This window comes from Microcebus murinus, chromosome X, assembly GCF_040939455.1.
Source record: "Microcebus murinus isolate Inina chromosome X, M.murinus_Inina_mat1.0, whole genome shotgun sequence".
NCBI lineage: Eukaryota > Metazoa > Chordata > Mammalia > Primates > Cheirogaleidae > Microcebus > Microcebus murinus.
The window spans coordinates 128,835,935-128,854,466 of NC_134136.1; the positions used below are offsets into that span (position 1 = coordinate 128,835,935).

Here is an 18,532-nt window from a genome sequence, read left to right on the forward strand (position 1 = left end):
CACACTCCTCCCTCAGCCCTGAGTTCTATCCGGTAGTCTGTGGGGAAGGCAAATCCCGGACGAGCCCCCAAATGTTAGGGACCGACCTTCCACAGCCCCACCGGACAGAAAAGCAGAGACATCGAGGATGCAATCACACAAGAGGAGGTTTATTTTCTGGCTAGCCAGGGTCCAAGCCCCAGAGCACCAACGCAAGTGGCCACTCTCACAGGCAAGGACCCCGACCGGAACAACGGCATGCCTTTTATCCCCATGGTGCACAAGCTGCGCACAAGCCGACTACGCATGGATCATGCGTTGACCTTTAAAATGATTGGTTGCCCACTATTGCCTTTTGAAATAATTGGTGGGTTGGTTGCCCTCTATTGCCTGATGGGCCAGTTGCCCGTGCTTCAATGACTTCATCCCATAATTCCCCTTACAGCGGTGTAGCAAGCAAGCAATGACCAGAAGCAAAGGTTTGCCGTTAGCTCATTGCCCCACCCAAGTGAATTCCCGACAAGTAGAAGAATTCCTCTGCCCTTCCTCTGTCCTACAAATTCCTCTGCCCTACAGTTATAACATCCTTTCTTTTATATAATTATAGTAGATGTTTTAGGATATATCCTGTTTAAAGGTGTTAATTGATTAGATTCTTTCAGAACACTGTAAGGTTTTTCGGCAGTGGCGAAAAGAAAAGAGACACAGAAAGAGAAAGAGTGGGGGGCCAAACCACGTGGCTTTATTATACACTCGTGGACGAGGTTCTGGGGCCCCAAGAGCGGGGCCCCGGAAGTCGCCGCAGTTTGAAGGGGCTGAGGCCTTTTATATCCTTTGGGCCTGGCTAGGGACTTTTGGCGGGAAGAGCTGGGGATTTTAGGAGGGGCTGGAGGTGTTTGTGGAATCCAGGAGCCAAAACATTCTTATCTAGGTGGACATCTGGGTGTGGATCCTCTCAGCAGGGCCTGGCAGTTTTGTCCTTGGCAGGTCAGGTCACTAAGCGTTTTCTTTTTCCATCTAGGGAGGGGAGGGGGCCCCTGCCACCAGCCTTACAAACACCACATCCCAAAACAAAAGCTATTGACATTGTAGGGATCAAAGTGTCACTTGCCCACAAAGTTTAGTCAAACTGTAGGGATCAAAGGCCAGTGTTCCCAATAAAGATTTGTTGAAAATTTACTGACATGAATCAAATTAATTAATAGGAGAAAAAAATTACAAACTTTTATGTGGTCACCTTCAGAATAAACACTCAAAGACACAGGAGAAATTGTCCATTTTTATGTTTAAAGTATGGACAGCTGTGTAGAAGTAAGATTGAACAAAAAGGATGTGATCTAATACTAACAGGCTGAGTGAGGAACCCAGCAAGGCCTTTCTGTCTAGATTCTGTTTGGCCTCTCAGAGTCTGCATTCCTTCCTTCTGGGTGCAGGGAGGGGCCCTTTTTGGAATGGGGGTTTTACAATAAAACAAAGTAGGTCAGATAATTACTTTATGGCCAGTTTTTACATAGAATAATTTTAGTTTTTATGGCTAGCTTTCAGAAAAATGGGTTCTGGCCTTTATGACCTATAGTGGGAGAGAGGGATTCTGATTTCCATGGCTAAATTCAGGGAAGAATTAGAACAAGAGGCAGGAGGACAAGTCAAGGTCAGAGAATATTTGCTTTTGAGGCCTTCATTTTAGGGCAGTTTTCTGAACCCCATCAACATGGAATCACCTGACTATAGACTGAAAAATCTTCCAACACCAAGCCTTAGCACCTCAAACAATGACACAAAGTGGTAATGTGTTTTTTAACATGAGGATCAAGATTAAGCTGTTTTAAAAACAATAGAAATAGTCTCAAAACAATCTTGGACTTGGGTGTAAACTTGCATACATGCAATATTTCTAAAGAATAAGACTGTTTTGAGATTCTCTTTGATTTTAACAGTCATTGACTTTTTATCTTAAAATAAATTACTATACAAAAATTAACAGTTTCAGAGTTTTTTTCCCTAGGCAAAAACTTTGTTATCGCAACATAACATACACATAACCAGCTAGCAAATCATGAGTGGACAAGACCAAGGGAAAACTAAAGCTTCCAATTTAAGCTCTTGTAACTGCAATTTCTAGGACAGTTTTGAAGCTCTAACAGGACTATAATAACAGACAATAGAAGGAGTGAGTTAGGAATTCATTTTATGTGTACCTTTCCACAGACATTGAAATCAGTGGAAAAAACTGTTTCTGCAGTTAGGATTAAAGACCAAAACCAAAATATTTTCATAAAATCTTGACTATAAGTTGCTGTTTTTGTGTTCTATTTACTTGGTGTTTTATTTATTCTAATTTGCTGACACTTATTTTTTGTTTAAGCAAGCCTACATTTTTACCTAATTAAGAAACTTAAGGGCTGGGTGTGGTGGCTCACACCTATAATCCTAGCACTCTGGTAGGCCCCAGATTGCTCGAGGTCAGGAGTTCGAAACCAGCCTGAGCAAGAGCTAGACCCATCTCTACTATAAATAGAAAGGAATTAATTAGCCAACTAATATATATAGAAAAAATTAGCCGGGCATGGTGGCGCATGCCTGTAGTCCCAGCTACTTGGGAGGCTGAGGCAGTAGGATCACTTGAACCCAGGAGATTGAGGTTGCTGTGAGCTAGGCTGATGCCATGGCACTCACTCTAGCCTGGGCAACAAAGCGAGACTCTGTCTCAAAAAAAAAAAGAAACTTAAACACATAGGTATTTTTGTTGATAACTCAGGAGATTGAGCTATTATCATTAGATCAACAATATTAAATTTACCTTACTTATCAAAAATCATATAAACACAGATCATTTTGTCCTTGGCTGGGTTTATAGTCTTATGATCTTTGTGTCAAACCCTGACACCTTAAGAACATTAAAATGTTCTTAATGTCCAGTAAAACCCAGTTTTTAAAAAAATGTATGTTGACAATTTGAAAACAGTTTTACTATTACTTTACCAATAATACTTAAAAAAAAAGCTCAGTTTATTTACCAAAGATTACTAAATTCACATGAACTCAAAAACCATTTTGGTTTGTTTAATTAATTTATGAGCACTCCCTTATTTATAAGCCAGTCCAGAACCATGTAGGCACAAACATATAATACATGAACATACACAAAACATATCTTAACATATACACTCACACACATGCACACAAAGTTCCAATAGATTTTACTCTAGAACTCTAACTATGAGAGAGTAACACAACTCACCAGTTTGTAAAAGACAACTAGATCCAAATTTCTTCTGACAAAACTGAAACTTGTTCACATGGCAAAACTTTAGTTACCCTGATAGGTAACCTAATTATGCCTGTGGATCAAAGTTTTGGATAAAGCCATTTCCATGCCAGTTTGATAATAAAAAGCCCCTCTATCCATTTTTTTCTTCAGTCAAAAAATTAGTTTTCAATGTTTATATTTTAGCCAGAACTAACTGCAAGATCTCCAGGTAACCTTTCAATTGCAAATACTATAAACAATGAGTTAACTCAACATCAGTAGAAAAAGTTAGCAGGTTTTGGAGCAGCCAGAAAAGAAAGAGATAGCTTGAGAGACTGGACATTTTAACTCTATAGTGGTAGGTAGACCGTTTGAGCTCTGAATTTTCCTTGATGTAATTTGCCCTTGAGTAAAAACCTGTGCACAAGAATTGGCTATAACCAGCTGGAGCCCTAGCAATCCCAGCATGCCTTTTCTAGGGCTAGTGGCCACCTCCCGTATTACCTTGTCTGTCTCTAACCACTTGACTCTGGGCAGTTCAGGAGGGGCCTGGACAGAATAGCTGGGAAATAAGAAACCTGGGATGTGACATCATTCAGCAAGGCTTTATGTGTTTGCCTGAGATGTCCTTTTGGTGACCCAGATGGGTTACATCTTCCAAAATCGTAATGGCCCTGCTCTAAGGCCTAGGACTAGGGAATGTAAACTGTATTCATCCATTTGTTCCTATGTTGCCCTGGGCCCCAGGTTGCTCTTTTTGGATAATCCTGGCTCTATTCACAAACTTGGTGACAACCTCTATTAGCATATTTCTACAGAAGGCATGGGACAGAACAGGGCTCTGGTTAAATCCATGATAAAGCTAGCTGAGTGTTACCACAGTTCCAAGACAAGCTCTTTATGCTGACTTCATCACTGGCTGAAGTATGTGTGTCATAGGCAGAGGTAGAGTGGGTGTGTCAGGGCATCCTGCTGTATCTCTGGGACTGACATCATCTGTGTGAACCACTTTTGGTATTTGGATGGGCTGCAGCAGACCATAAGGGTGGAAGCAGCACAGATAGGCACAGCAGCAATGGGATGTTTTCCCCAGAGTTGCTGGGTAGAGTCCCACCTGCTTGCCTGCAGTTCTGCCTGGCACAGCTAGAGGTGGCACTCAACTAGCTCATTGTCCCTGCTGGGGAGTTTTAGTCCCCCCACCTGAAGAATCACAGTGTTTCAGGGAATACTTCAAAAGGCATGACCCCTTCTCCCTGTGTTATTCCAGCTTGAAGGCAGGGAGTCTGCCTAGTATGGAGTTCCATAAATAAAGAGTCTCAGGGATGATAGTTCGTAGTGTGTTCTTCTTGTCTCAGAGTAGCCTCTGCCAGCTATTGGAGGGAGGCTGATGACATTGGGAAAGTTGAGTTCAGGGTGAGCCAGGATTGAGGTGATGGTAAACTAGATTTTCATTTTCTGGAATGTTGGACTTATGGTCTCAATAACCTCACTTAGCGTTTGGCTTTGGCCCACTAGACCCTGGAAGCAGTGCCTTGTAACTTGGGGCGGGGATGGTCATGGGGAAGTGTGCAAGTGTAGGATCGTTAGCAGCCCGTCCTCTCTTCCCCATAGTACCCAGCTTTGGGAGTGCAGGTGTGAAGTGAGGCCAGGGAAGACCCCTGCAAAGAGCTCACTGCCCAGAGCAGCAGGATTCAAGGCTGGCAAAGGCATCAGAGGTCCAGGCTTCATCTGCTACTCACAAAAGCCAGCTTTCTCAGTGAGAAGGAAGCAGCAGTGCTGGGGTCTTCTTGAGGAGTAGCCTGTGTACTCCTTGGGGTGGGGGCTGTGCCTGACTCCTCTCTGCCCTACTCTCAGGGAAATGAGCCCTTCCAAACCAGGAGAGGTGACAGCCAGTGTGCAGTGTGGGTGAGCAAGGGCTAGTCCCAGACACTTGCTCTGTTAAGTGTGTTGCTCATTTTTCCTCAGTGCCTTGGCTGGTTATGAGAAGAATGTGGCCACCAAGGTCGGAGAGGCTGGGCAGGAGAGGTCAGGAGCCCCAAGAGGTGGCCAAAGAGACCCAGCCGTACCCACGCAGCAACCTGCAGATCCCAGCACCCCAGAGCGACAGGGCAGCCCCAGCAGACCAGAGCAGCTCATCGAATTGGAGAGCTGCGGCAGCAGGTAAGGGCCAAGCTGCACTGGGCTCCTGCCTGCTAGAGCCGGTGTTTTTGTCAGGGCCACCACCAGGTGGGAACTGCTCCTCTCCTTGCCAATGCCTGTCACGTTGCACACCCATGTGCTTGGGCTCCTGTCCTGCAGGTGGGTCATAGTGGGGATTCCTTGGGCCTGGAGCAGTGTGGACGGGCTTCCTGTGGCTCAAATTGCTCGGATGGGGCTGTGATAGGAGATGTCTGTCTCCAGATGTAAAAAGCCCTGGTTAGTTCTCCTGTGTGGGGCAGGAGGGAAGGCTGTCTCCTACAGTACAGGTGTTCTGCAGGTGAGGGTCCCAGGTGAGGACTATTTGGGTGTGTAAAATAGCGTTGTCAGAGAATGACAGAGGGTGTGAGAGAGCGAGAAAGAGAGAAAGACTGTGAAAGAGTGACAGGGTGAAGCAGAGAGAGGTCAGAGCAAGAGGAAGGGAGCATGTGTAAGTGGGCACGAGACAGCGGTGTGGGATGTGACTGGCCATGTGTCTGTGTGTGCCAGTGTGCCTGTGACTGGAGGTGACTGTGTGGTGTGGGTGAGAGGTTTTCAAGTCAAGGCTTTCCTGAAGGCATCTGGCCAACACTGCATGTGCCACTCAGCTACGGATACGTCAGCAGCTCAGTGATTTCCGGGAGTGCAAAGGAAAGTACTTACCACTTCTGCAGAGCAAAGCTGACAACAGTTTCTTACACAAGACAGAAATGCCAGGAGAGAGCCAAGGCTCACACCGTCCTGAGTCAGGAGACAGTGGAATGCAGGCGGAAGTCTTCTGTGGGGAGCAGGTGGGGCCTGTGGCTCCTCTCACAGGGAGGAAATAAAAGTGGTCACTCACCCTCTTGGTTATGGGGCTTCTTATAGCACAGGCTCCATAATTAGCTAGGTAGGAGGTTGGTTTGAGGGCCAGGCTCAACTGTTAGATAACAGATTTCCTTATTTAAGAAAATCCAATCCATCTTTGACTTCTAGGCCCCAGGCCCTGCAGGGGCCCAGTCCAAAGACACTGGGTGAACAACCATGAGCTTCCTGCCACATCACGTGGCTCCCTGCGCTAATCTGTGTTCCATGCGGTGAAGGAGAATAAAAAATGCAGCCCATAGATGAAGAAGGAGGTGATTGGTTCTGTTTTTTTTTAAATTTTGGCTTCTGTTTTGTTTTATTTTTGCAGGTGGGGGGTGTCAGTAAAGGCTTTCTTTACCGGTAGGGTGAGGTTGGAGCTGGGTCTGGAAGGCTGAGGAAGGTTTTGCCAGACAGACGTGCTGTAGAAGGCATTGCAGGTAGAGGAAACCGGAGGCTCGCAGATGCATAGTGCATGGGGAATGTGGAGTCAGGGCGGCTGCAGTGAAGGAGGTTAATTGGTGGCTTGGCAGGAAGCACCAAGAGGGCACTGAGCAGGCACCCGCTCCTGGGTTGAGGAGTGTGGCCCACATCCTGAGGGTCTGAGGGGCCACTGGTGGTTCCTATGCAGGAGAGTGCCACAGCCAGACTTGAGTTGTAGGAAGATGCCTCCACTGGCCTGTGGAGGATCATACCTGGGCAGTGTCCAACTAGACACGGCAGGAGACCATCAGGAGACTGTTTGCTGAGGTCAAGTCACAGGTGATGAGGCCACAAGTATTTCTGACTTATTAAAGGTAATGGTGAGGGGAAAGTGGTAGCCAAGGCTGCTCCCCAGATTTCAGAGCTGGGCAACTGGATGGTGATAAGAACTAGCTGAGGCTGAGGAGGTTGGGGGTTACTGTGCAGAGAAATGGTAAGGTCATTGGGTCATGCCTTTGGAGGATCCAGGAGTTGAGTGACAAGCTGACCTGGGGCTAGAGAGGTGGGAATTGTTAGGTCATGGACAGCAACTGAAGGGAGTGGATGAGGTTGCCTGGAGAATGTCTTCGGAAGCCAGTGTGTCTAAAGCATGCATTCTCTGCTTCTCCCTGCAAGCTTCTGGGGCAGTTGTCCAGCCAGGCCTTGGCTGGTGGGTAAGTTGTATGATTGAGGAATGCAGAAGAAGCCTTCCTTTGGGGCTGTACATCTAAAGCCACCTGCTTCGTTAGCTGACATTTATCTCCATTTTCTGCTCTAATTTTGTCTCAAAAAGAAAATAAAGAGGGGAGTATTAGTTATTGGTCCTCTAAAACCCTAACCCTGAGTATATAAAGTGAAAAGAAGTAAAAATAAGAGAGGAGCAAAGGCAGATGGGCCAGAAATCTGGAAAATAATATTGAAGGGTCTTTTTTTTTTTTTTTTTTTTTTGAGACAGAGTCTCGCTTGTTGACCAGGCTAGAGTGAGTGCCATGGCGTCAGCCTAGCTCACAGCAACCTCAATCTCCTGGGCTCAAGCGATCCTGCTGCCTCAGCCTCCCAAGTAGCTGGGACTACAGGCATGTGCCACCATGCCCGGCTAATTTTATATATATATTAGTTGGCCAATTAATTTCTTTCTATTTATAGTAGAGACGGGGTCTTGCTCTTGCTCAGGCTGGTTTCGAACTCCTGACCTCGAGCAATCTGCCCGCCTCAGCCTCCCAGAGAGCTAGGATTACAGGCGTGAGCCACTGCGCCCGGCTATATTGAAGGGTCTTGAGGAGGAAGAAGAGCTACAGAGAGGTACTGAGAAGGAAAATTTTGGATAAATGGAAGACTCAGGAAAATATGCAGTCGTGGAAACCCAGCCAGGCTGAGCTAATTTTCCAATGTGCTGTGGACTCTGAAATAGGCCCATCAGATCTGGCAAAGTGGAATTTGTGACAGCCTTGAGGGAAGCAGGTTGTGAGGGTGGGTATGAGAGTTTTAGGATTATTTAATTCATGTAAGTGCTTATTTATCTCTAAGTCAATTAGAATAGAGGATAAGGGATTTTGTAAATTAATTTGGTAATACCATCTGGGGGAAGGGAAATATTAAACACACACACACACACATATGTAAACATACAGACAGACACAAATAGAGATCATATTTTTTTTTTCTTTTACACTCCTGACAACTCATTATAGAGATCATATTTTTTTAATTCTAAATTTTCAGCTAGCAGTCAGGTGTCACAGAAATGCAAAACTCACTGTTTCATATAAAAACGTTGGCTTCCATCTTTGACTCACCTTTGAATTTTGACCAGGATTGTGTTTCTGGCAGATGGAACAAGTCATGGTTACCTGCTCTATGAGAAGGCTAAAGCATCCCATCAATATTTGTAGAGGAGACTTGTAAGATTTTCTTTTGCCCTGATGTGTAAATATTATAGAAGTTCTAGACTAAATTTTGGGTGAAGGACCAGAAGAGACACCAAGTGGATGTCTCCAAAGCCCATCTGAATAGATTCAATATCCAAAGTGTTTCCAATTAGCTTTTGCATCCTCATGTGGTTGCTTTTGAGCTCCCTGAGAGAGCCCCTGACAGCTGGGAGAGCTAAAATCTAGTGATTATAGGAAGTCAAGGGTGCTGAGTGGGAAGGGTGGATAGAGGAATGCAGGAGGTAGAGGTGTTGAAGAGGGATAGATGGAAGGATTCATGGAGCTAAAGGGAAGGTCCAAGGTGGTGAAAAGGAGGGAGGAGGGACGGGACTGGGTGATGGAAAGGGACAAATCTTAGATGAGCCGATTTGAGGCAATCCCAAATTTTCCAAGGAGGCCATTGAAGTTCCAAATTATCCTTTGTGAAATTTTGCCTTTTGAGGGAGATACTGGACAGAATGAGTGCCATAGGGGCAGAGCGTGTAGTCAGCAAAGGAGGAAGGGGAGGAGCGGTATGTGGTAGATTGAGAGTTACCCATGGGAAGAGGAGGATCAAGTAGAGAAAGGACACAGGCTGGACAAACAATCCTACTAGAAAGTTTTACACACAATCCTCATCTGGTAACCAAAGGGGGTTTCTCTGTACAATCCTCATTGATGAGCTGAAGGGCTTGTCCCGTCAAATCCCTAGACAAGGAGTCAGGACAAACAACAAGGCTTCACAGAAAAGGTGGGAATTTCCCACTGGAGAGTCAGGGAGTAAATCCTCACTTGAGAAGAACCAAGAAAACTTCTGTCAGGAAGATTCTGGTTCAAACTGAAAAGAGCCAGAAAGAGTCCAGCTCAACAGGAAGAGTCAGGGGTTAAATCCCTACTCAAAAAGAGCCAAGAAGACTTCTGTCTGGGAAGATTCTTGCTCAAACAGAAAAGAACTGGAAAGAGCTCATGTAATAGAATCAAAGTAGCTCTGTCTGAGTCATGGAACCAGAAAAAAGTATCAAATAAAAACAAATATGGACTTAGATAAGGACTGATTTTATTTTAAGACTTGTAGTAGGAATAACACTGCAATCTCAGGATTTGCAAGTATAAAATCAAACAGAAAAACACTTTTAAAAAAATTCTGCTCTGAAGAGGTAAGCAGAGCTAGCAGCTACTTTTAAAGGGCAGGTGGGCAGGCAAAGGGAAAACTGATTGGCATGGTTTGACCATAAATGGTCTCTCTGTGGTTTAGCCCATTCTCAGGATAAGCTGATAAGTGGGTTATTTTCTGCGTTTTAGCACTTGCTTAAGCAGGAGCTACCAAAGTTCAGGGGCCTGTGGGGAGTAGAGAAGGCTGCCTGACATTTGGTCAAGGCAAAGGGGAGTGTAGAAAATAGACAATTCTGAATAATTGGTCATTCTCCAGGCAATAGCCCATCCTGGGTTTCTGGCCTAAGACTCTTGAAAAATAAGGGGGAACACAGCAGGTAGAAGCAGCTGGCTTGCCTGTGTGTATTTCCACCCAGTAGCCTTATTGGACCTCTGCCACCTTTTAAAACTCAGCATGTTCCAAGCCATTTTTTCCAACACACTCTCTCACCAAAAACAACCAAATAAACAAAACTAATTGATGCACTAACTCTGCATTCCCCACTGTGTTCCTCATCTCAGAAAATGGCATCACCATTCACCCTATGTTTGGGGTATCTTAAGTGCCAAACCGATCGACATGTAAGAGGCAAGGTTCTGGAGGCAGAGACATAGACAAATGGGAGTGGAACTTAGGGGTGAGGTGTGGACTAAAGATAGACATTTGGGAGTCCTCTGTATGTCAGTGACAATTGAAGTCACAGGAATGGGTAATATTGTTCCCAGAGTATTCATGAAGTGAGAAGAGAAGAGGTAGAGGTCAGAACCCTAGAGGAGCACCCATATTAAGAAGTAGGGCAGGCCGGGCGCGGTGGCTCACGCCTGTAATCCTAGCACTCTGGGAGGCCGAGGCGGGCGGATTGCTCGAGGTCAGGAGTTCGAAACCAGCCTGAGCAAGAGCGAGACCCCGTTTCTACTATAAATAGAAAGAAATTAATTGGCCAACTAATACATATATAGAAAAAATTAGCCGAGCATGGTGGCACATGCCTGTAGTCCCAGCTACTTGGGAGGCTGAGGCAGGAGGATTGCTTGAGCCCAGGAGTTTGAGGTTGCTATGAGCTAGGCTGATGCCATGGCACTCTAGCCTGGGCAACAAAGTGAGACTCTGTCTCAAAAAAAAAAAAAGGCCGGGCGCGGTGGCTCACGCCTGTAATCCTAGCTCTTGGGAGGCCGAGGCGGGCGGATTGCTCAAGGTCAGGAGTTCAAAACCAGCCTGAGCAAGAGCGAGACCCCGTCTCTACTATAAATAGAAAGAAATTAATTGGCCAACTGATATATATATAAAAAATTAGCCGGGCATGGTGGCGCATGCCTGTAGTCCCAGCTACTCGGGAGGCTGAGGCAGAAGGATCACTCGAGCCCAGGAGTTTGAGGTTGCTGTGAGCTAGGCTGACGCCATGGCACTCACTCTAGCCTGGACAACAAAGCGAGACTCTGTCTCAAAAAAAAAAAAAAAAAGAAGTAGGGCAGAACAAGAAGAACCTGTAAAAGAGATGGGTAAGGAGTGGCCAGAGAAGTAGGAGGCCAACCCGTGTCTGCTTGGAAGGAAAAAACAAAAGAGAAAGGGGAGAGTTGACAACTGTACCAGTTAACTGGACTTAGCTGAAACCATGTCTAGAAGAGTGGGATCATATGATAAAGCAACCTGACCCCTCCAGTGGTTTGTTGCCACCTAAGACAAGGACAGAAATTGAGAGTATTTATAAACTTTTATAACACTTTGACATTGTAAGGGCATCCAAGCCTGTAATCAGTTGACTGTTCAGGTTAAAGAGGGTAGAGACTAGTTGGGGTGTTGTGGTGAGTCACATGGTTTGGGAGCTGTATAAGACTAAATGTCAGTCCCAGACAGATGGGGGAAGGGAGGTTATTCAGCACATAGTTTGAGAAGCACTAATAGCTTCTGTGGAATGTTGGCGGTAAGAAGTGAATGAAAAGGTGACAAGTGTGCATGCAGACAGCTCTTTAGAGAGTGTGGGCGTTGGGAAGGGAAGAGAAGTGGCTGGGGTGACATACGCAGACTTAAGTTCAGAGAGACATTTTTTTTTTGGGGGGGGAGGGAGACAGAGTCTCACTCTGTTGTCCAGGCTAGAGTGAGTGTTGTGGCGTCAGCCTAGCTCACAGCAACCTCCAACTCCTGGGCTCAAGCAATCCTCCTGTCCTCAGCCTCCTGAGTAGCTGGGACTACAGGCATGGACCACCAATCCAGGCTAATTTTTTCTAAATATATTTTAGCTGTCCAATTAACTTCTTTCTATTTTTGGTAGAGACAGGGTCTCCCTCTTGCTCAGGCTGGTCTTGAACTCCTGACCTTGAGCAATCCTCCCGCCTCGGCCTCCCAGAGTGCTAGGATTACAGGTGTGAGCCACTTCGCCCAGCTCAGAGAGACTTTTTATTAAATGAAACGTTTAAGTGATGACCCCCACCCCTGCTTCTACCCCACCATTATCCCTAGGTTTAGAGACGCCAGAAGCGACGATCACGTTGAGCCGTGGGGAGGGGGCAACGAAGTTCTATCCTGACTGCCATTTATTAGTTACAGGCAGACCCTCACCCCAGCTTTTACAACTGTAAAAAAGGGATAAAAACGCCATTGCTTTGTACTAATAGCTGTGACTACTTCACAATTAAGAAAGTTCCAGCTGTGAAAAAAAACCCAGCCACGATACTTGCGCAACAGCGCGCGCATGCGCAGGGATTGTGCTCGCCAGGTGCGCTTGCGCGCGCCGCCATTTCCTGCACCCGCGGGCTCGGGCCGCGGCGCCCGCCGGGAAATGAGACCATCAACAAACAAAATGGTTGTCTCTGTGAGATCGGCATTGGCGGGGCTTCTTCTGCAGTAGTCCCGGCGTCGGCCTCGAGTCGGCGCCCAAGGATCACAAATGGCTCTCATTTTGCCTGTGCCCTAGAAATTTTGGGTTCTCATGGCCCATCCCCCTCTTCGTGAAGTCAACAGCTCTTTGGAGAATTTAGCGAGCACCACGTGCCTGCTTTCCCTCTCTCTCCCAAACCAAGCCAAGCAGGGCAGCCTGGGGGATAATCCCCTCCCCAGATTGCCAGGCCCTTGATGGGCCTGGCCAAGTGCACAGATCTTCCTGAGCACTGTGACCGGGGAAGAAGACTGGATGGTTTAGGTCTTTATAGATCAGACGGATGGGCTGGAGGCGGGAAAGGGATAAAGAAAGGAGGGATGGCAGTGGGAGGAGGGGGACTGGAATGCTAGTGTGTTTGCAGCCAGGAAAAGACTTTGTCTTTTAATATCTTGTTGAAGTTATCAGGTGACTTTACCTTTTTCAGCAAGAAGGGAGCAACAGTGCTGGGGGCCCTTGCAAGGAGTAGACTGCTCCCTGGGGTGAGGGCTGTGCCTGGCTCCTCTCTGCCCTACCCTTGGGGAGATGAACCCTTCCAAGCCCAGGAGAGGTGACAGCCAGTGTGTAGTGGGTGAGCAAAGGCTAGTCCCAGACATTTGCTCTGTTTAAGCGTGCTGTTCATTTTTCCTTAGTGCCTTGGCTGGTTATGAGAAGAATGTGGCCATCAAGGTCGGAAAGGCTGGGCAGAAGAGGTCGGGAGCCCCAAGAGGTGGCCAGGGAGACCCAGCTGTACCCACGCAGCAATCTGCAGATCCCTCCACCCCAGAGCGACAGGGCAGCCCCAGCAGACCAGAGCAGCTTACTGGACTGGAGAGCTGCGGCAGCAGGTAAGGGCCAAGCTGCACTGGGCTTGAGCCGGCATTTTTGTCAGGGCCACAACTCAGGACAAAAGCTAGATGGTAGGCTTGTCTGTTACTCTCTGCAGATGTGAGAGGCTAGGAGCCAGAAGGAAGCAGACCAGAAACCAGCATCCCAAGGGTAACGTATCCATAGGTTTCAGAGACTAAGCCTAGCACAGAGAAGGTGCACAGATAACCATGTTGTTCAGCAGCCACTTGGAGCTTGAAAACCTGGGTCAGGGGAGGGATATGGGGTGCTTTTGCCATTCATGGAGATGGAAGATCTCTGAAGGCGTACCATGATGTGGATGGGAGTTGCTACCAGAAATAAAGGCTTTACCAGTTGGATGACCTTTTCTACTGCCATCACCATCAGTATGGCTGTGCATTTGGTCAATAACTTGCTTCCACCATGGTAACCTAGGGTCGTGCAGTGGTTGCAAGAAGTTAGCAGCAGTGGCCTGAGGAAATGGACTGTGAGTTTTCTGAGAGAGGCCAAGGACCAAGGAGTAGCAGGGCAGTAGGGAACAGACAGCAGCAGCCCCTTAAGGTGGTTTCCTGTGAGGAGCTCAGGTCTCCCAAAGTGGTAGTGTTCTGGCTCTTAGCCTCTGAAGAGCAGTGCCTGTTCACACCAAATCATGATGTTTGCAGTAGCTATGAGAGCTTTCCAATTTTGAAACCCTAGATGACTTGTAGAATATTTTTTCACATTTGAAAATACGTTTTTAAAGACAACCTTGTATCAGATGATACACTATCCTGAAACATTCTGTTGTTTCTCATTTCCAAAAATTCATGGAAAGTTGAAGTGGAAACAGTGTGGTCTCTAAGGGCTTCTTAGCCCTCACATCTATGTGGGCAAGACAGAGAAGACAGGAAAGAATGTCATGATTTGATGACATTCTCCACATTCCTGCCAGGTCAACTTCATTTCCATCTCTGTGGTGGAACTTTCTGGCTCCCACATCCAGCTTCAGTCCCTAGGAACCCACCCATTGGCTCTGGTACCAGCAGGACATGTAGTAGAGGCTTCCCATCCAAGGAAGGACTTACCTTATTCTCAAAGTTTCCTTATTTCTGGTGCTTCGTGGCAATTTTCCTGTCCCCTAATCTGATTTTCAGCTTGTGCCTTGCTCTGACTTCTGGCCCCCCTGTGTCTCAGTTCCAGGTCATTCTCTTGACTGGCTCTCCTTCTTGCCTCATCTTGCCTCTGCCAATCAAGTATTCTAGCTCTGCCATCACCTTCCCACCGTGATCCATTGCTTTGATATGGTGGCCCCAGGAACAGGGTGAGAAAAAGGCTGTTCTAGCTTCATCTTGCCAAGGAACTCAGCAAAAGAGGTGTTTGCTGATCTCTTATATTCCTCAGCCTGGCTCTGATCTCTCAAACCTGACAGATAGGGTGCATGCCTGGGTGGCCCCCTGGCCCTTTTCTGTGTGAGGCCAATGGTCCTTCCCTTATCACCTCTTAGAGTCAGAGTCGATGACAATGAAGGAAGGTGTCCTTGCCTGTTAGGAGATCCCTTTGCTCCCTAGAGATCTTTTCCCAAAGCGGCCATGTTTGGGTATAGTCAAGAACCAGGGGCCATTGCCTAGAAGTGATACATATACAGTAAGCACAGTGGCCAGGGCCCCACCCACCTGCCCTCAGAGAGCACACAGTCCACCCCTGAATAAACACGGTATGATAACTGTTAGCGCTGCTGTGTGCTGAGAACATGGCAGGCATTGTTCTCCATGCTTTAAGTGGAGTCACATGTTTAATTCTCACAGCAACTCTATGAGGGAGGTACTATTATTATCTCCATTTTACAAGTGAGAAACAGAGGCAGGTGAAGGTTATGAAAGTTGCCAACAGTTATCGAGCCAGGAGGTGGCCTAACCAGGATTAGAACTGGGGCCATCAGAGCCCAGAGCCGGTACTGCTAGTCCTTGTGCTCTGTACAATGCCCCTCCATTTGTGATAAGCACAGAAAAGAAAGAAACCAGGTGCTCTGATGCAGAAGAGCTGGGGCAGAAGCTAGTGTAGCTAGGGTGGGTGGGTAAAGCTTTTCTCTTGAGGAGGGGACAGTTCAGCTGACACCTGAAACACCTGGAGGAGTCTGCCTTGTGAAGGACCTGGGAAGAAACAATGTGGACAAAGGAAGAGCAGGAGGGCCTGAAAGATGGGCCTGTGATGGAGGGTAGGAAGTGAGGTGAGCAGGGGGCAGGAGGTGGGCCCTATAGGGTCTTGAAGGCCAAGGAGAGCTGCTCCTCTTGGGAAACACCGCAGGGCTCCTGTTGCTCATATTGTAGTCCTGGGAGGATCCCCAGGGAATTCTTTTTTAGTGACAGGGTCTTGCTATATTGCCCAAGCTGGCCTCCAACTCCTTAGCTCAAGAAATCTTCTTACCTCAGCCTCCTGAGTAGCTCCAGGGAATTTTTTTTTACCTTGCCCCTTCAGTTCTACTGTCCCCTTTACTATTCAGCTGACACAGATCACAGGATGCCAGACACTTACTAGTTTTCCAATCAGCAGCAGATCTTATTTCCTTCCTCTCACAGTCAGCCCCCTTCTCGCTCTTTGGCTCTGCACTTTATCCCCATCTGTCTTTCCAGGTTCCTGTGGGGCCTCCTCTCCCATCCAGCCCACCTCCTCCAGTCTCCATGGCGTATTTCTGTGTCATCTGTGTCATGAAAGAAGAGGCACAGGGTGATTGCGTGCATTGAGGCAGGGTGTCTCACACAGCCAGCAGTGGGAGGGCAGGCCCTCAGGAAAGGCTTCCCAGAGAAGGATGTGGTGTTATCTGCAAAGGCATAAGAGAGCTTGGCACATCCAGGGGAGCTGCAGGCCAGTCTGTATGGTTTGAGCTTTGGTCACATGTGACATAGTTTGAGACTGTGAGGCAGGAGATCTCAGCAGGTGCTAGGTCCCCTTCTCCACTCTTAACCTAGCTGAGGTCTTGGACACTGGATTGTCTGGCAAGGAGGTGATACCCCATAGCCTAGGCCAGGTGGGGGCGGCCATATGCAGGGTGTGATCTGGGCGGCAGTATGTTGGAGAGAAGCCAGAATTGGCATAGGGCAGTGTGCATGCACAGCATGGGCCTGAGGCCACTAGAGAATGCACAGACCTGAATTGAAAGGGACAAACAGAACATAATGCCATGAACTGCAATGGGCAGTTGTGGCAGCTTTTAGTATGGGGCTTGTGGCCTGAGGGCAGGCAGAGCAAGAGCCAGCAAGGGTCTGGCCAGAGAGAGGCCTGTGAGATGTCTAGAAGGTCAGATTCCAGGCCAAGGGCCATATGCTGCGGCTGAGATGTGGAGGTTCAGGAAAACCAGGATACTTGTCAGTCTCCTGCCTCTGCAGGTAGCAGGTGCCTTCCAGACTGAGACGCATCCTTTCAGTGCTACTCTCCTTATAGTGTGACCTGGGCCATGTCTCAACCCCACCTAGCCTGGGTTTTCTTACCTGTAAAGTGAGAAGTTCTGTTCATTGATCTCCAAGTAGCCTTCGGGAGCAAAAGCTTGGTGACTTCCAAGTGTTGTTTCAAAAACACCAGCACCATTTAAACCCTTGGAAGTGGCAGTGTTGGGAATAAGGCTCAGAAAAGCCTGTTTAACCCTGGAAGATGTCAGTTCTTAGTGTTAACATGCTCGCCTCCACCTCCATTTCTTTCAGGGTGAGAAGCCCCTCAAGCTGCATGGTCACTGTTACTGTCACTGCCGCTTCTGAGCAGCCTCACAGTTATATTCCAGCCCTCCCAACTGAACTGGACTCCAGCTCAACCACGTAAGGAAGGATACCTAGCAACCTGGGGGATGTCTGGGCACAGGGTGGCTCTCCGTTTTCTCCTTGGGACTCAGCTTTTGTTCCATGTTGCTTCTGCTCTAGAGCCTCCCCCAACTCCTAGCAGCCCTTTGGCCAGGGGCTCACATCATACAGTCTTAGTCTGTCCCGACCCGCGGGACCTTCTGTTACTCGCGGGGGTGAGGGGGACCGTGCCTGAAAGAGATGGGTGAGAGAAAGAAACGAGACCAAGCGAATGGTTGTCAAAGTCTACTTTACTTGGATTTTTAGTAGGTTTTATATACAGAAACAAGGAAGTAGAAACAGAAAAATAGAGTGGGGGGATGATGAGGCTTGGGTGTGGGCTAATCAGCATCTCAATGGCACCGAAAGCTGTTTGTGATGGATCACTCAATCCCAACCTGGCAGGGGGTTGGGAACAATTGCAGGTAGCATGCCCTGGAGCAAGCACGTCATGGAATGCATTCTTCTCGGAACTATAGCTGGAGGGCTGGGTGCTATTTTCATCTTAGGCTATTTTCCGTGCATAGGACAAGTCAGGACAAGTCGTTAAAATGTGGAGGGTCTTAGTCTCCAACATCTCCCCCTATCTTTATTAATATGAGGGAGATTTACACAGGTTGGTGGAGAGCCTGTCTTAGGCTACGCGATGGGCTTCCGCGACCAGCACCCCAGATATAAGATCGGGCGATCGAAATGATGGTGAGGCCTCTGTCTTAGGCTATGTAGGTGGCATCCAGCTCCGGCACTCCTGATTATGAAGTGTGCCCCCGGGCATGGACCTACAATATTCCCGTCATGGAGTTACCTCACTGCTGGTGGGGGTGTGCACCTGGTACGCGGCATCGCAATAATCCCGTCATGGGCGTCTCCACAGCTTTTGGAACCAACTGCGTTCCATGTCTGAGAAATTTAGACCTTCAGTGGGTGTGTTGGGAGACTCTTCATGGAGGTCTTCTCTGGAGCCTCTTAGTTCTAGCCGTTGGTAAAACATGGAGACCGATTTTTGTGTGGCTGCGTCTACCTGCGACTTGACAAAGTTGGTTAGTTTTTTGTTTTTTTTTTTTTTTTTTTTTTTTTTTATTTTCTGGCTAGCCAGGGTCCAAGCCCCAGAGCACCAACGCAGTGGCCACTCTCGCAGGCAAGGACCTGGTTAGTTTTTTGAATGCCCAAGGCCCAAAAGTGAGAAGCAACAAAAAACCTACAAACGGCCCTAAGACACTGGGAAGCAATGTGGATAGCCAGGGGGATGTGGAAAAC

At 47.6% G+C, this 18,532-nt stretch overlaps 1 protein-coding gene across 8 annotated transcripts in view; it reads left to right on the top strand.

Moving 5' to 3' along the window:
- ZNF185 (zinc finger protein 185 with LIM domain) overlaps positions 1–18,532 on the top strand; it is a 77,519-nt gene that overhangs the window by 40,397 nt on the left and 18,590 nt on the right. For all 8 annotated transcript variants that reach the window (XM_075999587.1, XM_075999589.1, XM_012788848.2 and 5 more), the window contains 3 exons: positions 5,195–5,389; positions 13,274–13,468; positions 17,144–17,254. In XM_075999587.1, coding sequence (XP_075855702.1) covers positions 5,195–5,389; positions 13,274–13,468; positions 17,144–17,254 — 501 coding nt within the window. The remainder of the gene's footprint in view (positions 1–5,194; positions 5,390–13,273; positions 13,469–17,143; positions 17,255–18,532) is intronic.